At 46.4% G+C, this 7,934-nt stretch overlaps 1 protein-coding gene across 1 annotated transcript in view; it reads left to right on the plus strand.

The window, feature by feature from the left end:
• Positions 1-489: 489 nt before the first annotated feature.
• The window catches only part of SPG7 (spastic paraplegia 7 (pure and complicated autosomal recessive)), a 52,476-nt gene continuing 45,031 nt past the window's right edge, over positions 490-7,934 (plus strand). Inside the window, exon 1 of the mRNA XM_009319901.1 lies at positions 490-565. Coding sequence (XP_009318176.1) covers positions 490-565 — 76 coding nt within the window. The remainder of the gene's footprint in view (positions 566-7,934) is intronic.

Below are 7,934 nucleotides of genomic sequence, written 5' to 3' on the forward strand. Positions count from 1 at the left end.
ATCAAAAGGCAGACAGGCTAAAATTAGAGACAAGAATCCTGCATGAGGAGGACCAAGGCGAGAGCAGAGAGCCGAGCAGAACTTCCATCAGATGAGGCTCCCAGGAAGGGGGAGGGACAGACAGAAGGGAGAAGAAATATTATTCTGGGTGAAGTAGGGGAAGCTAGCAGACAGAACAGACTGCAGAAGTAAATTCAGCATTTTAAGACTACAACCTGTAGCTTTCTAACTAAGGAGCTCTACTCAGCACACCAGGAAAAAGCCACAAAGTTGCCTTCTCGTCTGATCTCTTCTCCCCGGGATGAGGGCTAACTCAAAGGCAATTCAACTCTCACCACAGAACAAGTTTAACACTCCAGTACCAGTGCTGATCACAGGGGAAGGCGATTTAATTCGCCACCACCACCCACAACAGAGAGCAGCTCCGAGTAATGCAGGGCACCTCGGATCCCGGTCAGAAAGCCAGAAGCCTTCTGGACCGCTGGCAAAATGGAGAGCGTCAAACAGATCAGAGAGCAGACAGTCATCGCGCAGTACCCCGACATGCACCAAGAGACAGGCTACGGCAAGGAAGGAAACTAGAGAAGATACAGCAGTTGTCAGCTACCCTAATTTTCAAAACTAGCATATTCTCACACGACCTTTCTGAGCTGATAGGAGAAAAAAACTGCACGAGCTGGAGTCAAAGGTCAACGTTCAAGGAGTGCAGGTTTTCATCATCAAATCTGGCTAGTGCATTCAACTCTTCGACCGCTCAGAAAGGTAAAGTTTTACATGCAAAAATACCCAGGCTTGCTCATTACAGACCCACGATCTAGTTCAGATAAACCTATCTGCCTGTGCCTAGCTGCAAGATGAAACCAAGGAGACAGCTAGCTATGGGAAGCGGCCAAACACTGTAACTAGAGCACCAGCTCACCCAGTGGTATTTAAACCACCATAGCACAGCCATGAGCAGGATGTTTGTTTCCACACACACACACACACACCCCTCCCCGCATCTACCTATATCTCTTCCCAGCATCGGCATGGCTAATCTCATCCATCTATCTAAAGATATAACTATAGCAGTACTTTATAAATAGGCTTACATCTTCAGTCCCTCCAAGACCTGACGCAACGGCAGAACGACAGTCGGTGCAGCAAGCGGTGTGTGTTGTTACGACAACACTGACATTTCACAATCTGCAGCAGCCATCATCGTGCAAAACATGGAAAACACCTGACCGAAAGTGTAAAGTCTACCCAAAAGGATACGGTCACTGCCACAGCCAGCAGAGTATCAGATCTGTTACCTCCTCCCTGTAGAAGGCAGCTATCGGGAGACCATTCCCAACAGAGAACTTCTTGGAAATTTATCTTGGCTCCTCCTGGACCTAACCGGCCTGCAGAAAACCCAGCTACTTACTAGTAATTTGGAGCTCCTGGTACAACTTGTTTACACAGAGCAGGTCATAGGATAGGCTGGAAGGTGTAAGCAGGATATAGTCTTTATAGCTCTGAACTCCTGCCCAGATAAGCTGATAACGCTCTGTGCTCAGGGGGAGGGGAGCACTTTCATGTGTGCTTTATTTAAAACGAAGATGCACCATGAGCTGCAGTTAAGCATTTTATACTTAATAATGAAGTTTCCATTCGCCTTATTTTCCTTTAAAGCTATTTAATGTATTTTTTAGGAATTCCTAATTACACGTACTTTCATTTCATGTCAAGATATTCAGAGCAGCATGGTATTTACTTGCAAAACCTAGCTCTTCAGCCTCTTGCTGCACAGGCTGTCAAGCCTTCAGGGACAGGCTGCCTCTGGAGTGTGGTGAATTTTTTAGAGGGTAACATCTCCCTTCTTTGCCATGCCTGCGATACAGTTTTAGCAGCTTTATGCTGCTCTAAAGGTAAATTATTTTACACCTTTTCTATATATACTGCAAAGCTGTCAGTCTCTTAAAAAAAATTAGAGCCAGCTTCCTTCAGTGTTTGCTTCCCCTCCCTCCCCTGATTACCCACAGCCATTTAACCACCCCACCGTGACACCCTGCAGGCGCCGATGTCCTCGGCTGAGGACCTGAAGCCTACCCCTCAAACAAGGACCACTTCAGCATTTTTCTTAGAGCAAATCCAGTACGACGCAAGAGGAAAGGAGATGCTTTCTCGCTGCTCATCTGTGCGAAAAACATCAGTTCCCTCAGTACGTAGCTGAGACAAAGCTTCTTTTACACATACTAAAAAGTTTTCTCCCCTCTCCATTTTCAAAGTCTGTAAATTTTGTTGCTAAAGAAGAAACAGGCACGCATTTTAGTCACATACGAACCCAGCGCCAGCACGAACACTCTTGCACCTGACAGCAGAACTAATATTTCAACGTTTCCACAAAATATCGAATGTTGTAACCTTTGGTTTACTCATACAAACGCAATATACAATCAATAGTTTGCTCCTGCCACTGCAATCATTCAGAGGAAAATTTATTTTAAAAATACTAATCGGGTAAGTTTGGTTTTCTTAGAGACAGGGGAAGAAAGGCTGCCTACAGATTTTTAGAGGATAAATAATTCAATGCATGAACGCCAAGGGCAGTACTGCACACATCCATATGGCAGGGACAATGCAGACAGTAATATATGCTTCACATCACCACCCTGACAGTGCCTTCAACCCCGACCTAGAAAAAAACGTCACTTTCTTCTGGCCACAACAGCTAATTCACTCTCCATCATTGCTACTCCGCAACACTAAGGACTACTGCACGCTTTTTGTTCACTTTGGGGTAGCGTCTCCCAGTCCCTCAGCCTTAGAGGACTGCAATTTCAGCCTCTGTTCACAACAGCTACACCGCAACGAGCAGGACAACTTACTGACACGATGAACTTAAGAAAATGAAAATTAGCTAGAAGAGACGCAGGTTTCAGAAGCCCTCTTTAGGAGCTCACGCCTTTTCACTACTAAAACTGAAAGGGGCAGGAAAACCCAGGACGGTTTCTCATACGTGAGGTCTGGCAGGACGCCGGCGGTGCCACGAAGAGAGCAGGCGCGGCGGGAGAGGGGAGGCCGTTCCCGCCGGGAGCCGGCACCCATCGCCCGCCCGAGCTGCTGCAGGGCTCCCCCGCCGCCACCCATCGCCCGAGCTGCTGCACGGGGTGCTGCTGAGCTGCAGGGCTCCCGCGCCGCACTCGACGGACTCAGGACCACCCAGACGGTGTTGAAGGCTGCGACAATGCAGAAGAGGGAAGAGGCTGCTCGCTGGGGAAGACCCTCCTCTCCTCCACGACCCGCAGGGCCAGCAAGCCCGCAGCTGCAGTCGTTTCACACTCCCAGAATTAACTGCACAGACACCTATTTTGGTGGCGATTTGGTAATTTACATCCTACAGTTTGGGGAAAACTTTAAAGAATCAAGAGGAAGAATTCTGGAGCCCAAAATACCTGATATAATTAACTGCGCCTTCTAACAGGATTATTTCCTTTTCTGACCCCAATTACTCCTTCAGTTTATTAAAGGGAACCCATATATGCAGAAATGTTAACACCCTAAAGAGTCACATAAACAGAAAAAAGTCTGAGGGCACCATTATAAACAGAGTTAATGGAACTCAGTGATTGGAAATGGATCTTGAAAGCTGTCAGATCAAAGCAAGATCTTTCTCGTGTAAGGACCACATTACCCTTGGAGCCGCAGAGCTAATACCATCTATAAAAATATTTTGCTCAAATAAGTTAAGAACAGCAGCGTTTCATCTGTCAAAAGGTGCGAGGCTTTTATGGGATTAGCCATTCCACATACAGCATAAAAATTAGAACAGATTTTTAAAAGCCCTCAGCTCAGCTGACGGAGACTACAGACCAACATGTGTGCCTGCTTTCTTCACACACGCTACACGCTGAACAGATTTTTCACTGCTCTTCACATTTAAGCTGCTGCTTCTTTTTATTTTTAATACACTTGTAAAGGATTACGAATTGGCATCACCTGTAACTCGTCACAGATGAAGCTAGCACCACCACCCAGGCTCAGACAAATGAAGATTTTTAAATACCCAGCAGTCGCACGAGAAAATACACCAGAAAACACCAGTTCTCACACGGGAAAGCTTGAAAATTCCAGGTACGGTCGCATACACGCAAAACCAGCCTCCAGACCACGGGCGCTGACAGCTTCCTACCCCCTTCACAGCAGGACACCGAAGACGGCATTTTGCCCAAGCATACTTTATTGAGGCTCTAGCTGCACAAACCCATGCCGTTTAGGATGCTTGCGATTTCAAATAATTGACTACACAGGCTTTCCTTTAACATTCATGCGAGAATTTTTTATGACCGTGCATCAGTGGCATACAAATGACATAACACTTGGCTGAGAACCCCAGCGCTCTGCACCCTTCAGAAAAAGCAGCTCCGTGCCGCTCATCTCTCTTGCAGGAAAAAGAAAATATTTAAAAGCTGCATACAAATCATTCCTGTAAAGCGTCGTGCAGACTGTTTTAAATTAGATGGGGTAAAAATATATGCGAGTTTATCGCGAAAGACTGAAATCTTTGCCATGGAGACACCAGTTCCTCTCCACAGCCTTTTACAACTGAAATACATACAATTCTCACTCGTGATGGAGGCAGCAGACAAGCCACCTTTACTAGAGCCTCACCAAGGAAATACGATTAGAATAACAACCACCATGTAAATATTTCCAAGTATTATTTGCTTTGCTGTACTGAAAAGCAGGAGTACCTGTCACTACTTGCTATGTGTCTACCACCATAAAATCTTAATACCAAGGGAAGAATTTCAATCTGCAAGGCAGACTGTCAAGCCTGAAATTCAGGTACTCCGCATGGAGGGAGGAAGAGGGGCTAACCTCGGAAGAAAGCCGTCACTGGGTAATTTTACAAAATGTAATTAACCAGCTCCGGTCCTGTGCACTTCCTTCCCTCGGAGAAGGATTTCTTCACTAATTAGACCGTCCCAGTTAAGACTCAAGTCACCACAGAACATATTTTCCCCAAAACAAAGCCACATGCACGCTTATAGAAGATTCAAGCACTACTTCAAAAAAGTACCGCCTTTTCCTCATGATAACATAAAGCTTTTCCTAGTTTTTGCCTTAGTCACCACGTGGATCTAAAACTAACCAAAACCAATACACTCCCGTGGGAGCCCCCAAAATCCTGGGTTTATTCCTGTACTTGAGACACTTCATTATTACAGAGTATTGCCGTCTTTTACTGTATAGAAAAGCAGGAGGTTAAAAAAAAAAAATCTTAGTACTTCAAACATATGTCCAAAAGCCACAACGTAAAGACAAAGAGTACAGATTAAACGCTGTAAAGATATACTTGTCGGGAACCTTCCTTTGAAGTATCTGCAGGAAACACTGTCATCATGCAGCCATGTTACAATTACACAGTTAAAATAATCACCATCAGTTGTAAGCAGTCCATCTGGTTTACTGAAAAGGGAACACTGCTGGTACAGTATTGATTAACACGACTAGTCTTCACTGACCCTAGAGAAATACATTTGTCTGCTCTACTGAACAGCGGAAGAACGCTGCACGACACTGGGATACGCTTCATTTTGTTTAGAAGCATTTTGGGGGACTTAGTCAATTAAAAGGTAAGTAGAAAATGAAATAATCTTAACAGGTTGCCTACCACACACAAAGGAAGAAATGAAGCCCAGTGCTTTGCTGGAGGGTTTTTTGGTTTTGTTCTTTCAGTTTTCTTTCCCCACCCAAAACCAGCATTCACATTGGACAATCTGTATGCTTAAGTCTGAGAAAATCCTATTACAACATCATAAAAACAAAAAGCAGCACATAAAAAAAAAATCAATTCACCCTGAGCCACATTTTTATGAAATGGAGATACGGACAAGATTTCGTTTTTAAAAGCAGAAGCAGAACTGAACAGTAAAACCAATTGTGAAACACTAAACGTAACATCTCCAGTTTCCAGCCTGTCAAAGCAGCTAACACTTACATGGCCAGGGCTCCTATAATCACTATTTGGAACAGAAATAAGCAAAAAAAAAAAAAAAAAAAGCTGGGAACTGATGAAGTTGGAGGGCAGAAATCGAAGGGCTCGTGCGTGCTCCAAACTCCAGTGTGCTATTCACTGTATGGGCAACTCAGCCTGCCGTGAATTTTGCAAACCAAACCCTCACCGCTTACTCAGACAAGTCCGGAGGTGATGCAAGTCCCAGCTAGCCCAATAATACAGGTTCACAGCAAACTCCACCGAAGCCCAGGCCGCCCTTTTCCAGGGAGGACACAGACAAGATGTGCCCTGGCAAGTTTTATACCTTCCTGCGCTACCTCCTTTAGGACTGACGAGTTCTCCTAGAACCAAAGAGACCCGGAGCATCTCTGCATTAAAAAAAAAAAAAAAAACCAACAAAAAGCTGAGCTCCACAACCCCCAGACACACCTAAGCAAGAGCAGACGCCAGGACGGGCACGGCAGCGCAGACAAGGCTCTGCTTTGGGGACAGACGCACGAAGGCCGTGAGGGTAACGGTGCTGCAGGAGCAGCTCGGCCAGAGCCCCGAGCGTGCGCCCACGCAGGCACAGACCACCCCTCAGAGCGAGATCTTCCACTGACGGAGCGCTTCCCACGGCAGGAAAACAGGTCACACGGCTTCAGCGGCGACATGTCACAGGCATAACGAAACGAGGCGCCTAAGAGTTTCCCTGCCGAGACAGAGAAGTCACTGTAGGTCTCACTCCACGCAGCTTTGCAAACCCTTCTACCGCAGGCCACCGCAATCATTTAAAAGCACTCCAATATGCACCTTTAATCTGCCAGAAAATCCATTCTGTAAAAACACCAACTCTTTCTAAGTTAATCAAGTCAAATATTTAGTTCCTGGTAGAGCACACACAAAAGAATGGATCCATGCCGTTTGAAAACAGGCGAGAGTTAATCTCCTTTTCCCTCTCCACGACTCTCACAGAGTGTTTTTTCCCCCCAGAAAAGGGAAATAATCAGGGTGATTATATAAAAATGTTCCTGTTTATGAACAGACCAGAAAAAGGGAAAAACACATTTAACTCCAAGTTCCTTAAATTTACACAAATTTCAGCATTTCAGGACAGCGCACAGCCACTACAAAGCATTACATTTCCAAGATGTTTCCAGCTAAATACCTTTGCCTACGTAAGGAAAAGAAGAAAAAAAAAAACCACAACGGTTTATACCCAATTTCAGAGGCCATCTCAGGAGGGATTTTTGCTTCAAGAGCTGCCTGGAATTTGTTCTCTGCCCATAGGGCCATGTCCCCAGTGGTAAGAGAGCACTCTGTGTACAAAACCAGGAGGGGGGAGGAACCTTTTCCTGCAACTGGATATCAAAACAGGTCTCCAAGCTTAGAGTAGAAGCCAACCCGTAAACACCCCGACTCTCGCGCCTCAATGAACAGGCCGATTTTCGGTCCGCCCGCACAGCCCCCTCGCAGGACAGCTGCTCTCTCTGGGAAAGGGCAGAGGGCATCAAGGCTCAGCTCATCCCGGCTCCTTTCGAGGCGAGGGGTGGGGGAGAGCGGCGATTTGCCTTTCTAAACACGCAATCAATCTACCGGACTGGGGGAGGTTAATTCTGGACTGCAGAAGTGCAGCTGTTTTGGGGCTGGGATTCTTTTCTTTCTTCTCTCTCCCCCCCCCCCCCCCCCCCCCAAAGGCTTCTCCGAGGAGAAAAATACCAAGCAATTTAAAGATTAAACTAGGAAATAAATAAAGAAGCGCGGCCCGGCCGGGCTGGCTGGCGGCAGCTCGGTTCAGCTCCATCCTCTGCGCGCACACACGCAGGGCTAACGCCTACCCGGGGATGATGAAATGGGAAACGGAAATTACCATTTCAGACAACTTTTGGTATTGTTCCTCCCAGCACAGCGCTCACCCCAAAATGCGCGCTCCCCTCCCGCTTCCCCCACCGCGCCTCTGCACGCTGCC

The sequence above is a fragment of the Pygoscelis adeliae genome, unplaced genomic scaffold, assembly GCF_000699105.1.
Source record: "Pygoscelis adeliae isolate BGI_AS28 unplaced genomic scaffold, ASM69910v1 Scaffold323, whole genome shotgun sequence".
NCBI lineage: Eukaryota > Metazoa > Chordata > Aves > Sphenisciformes > Spheniscidae > Pygoscelis > Pygoscelis adeliae.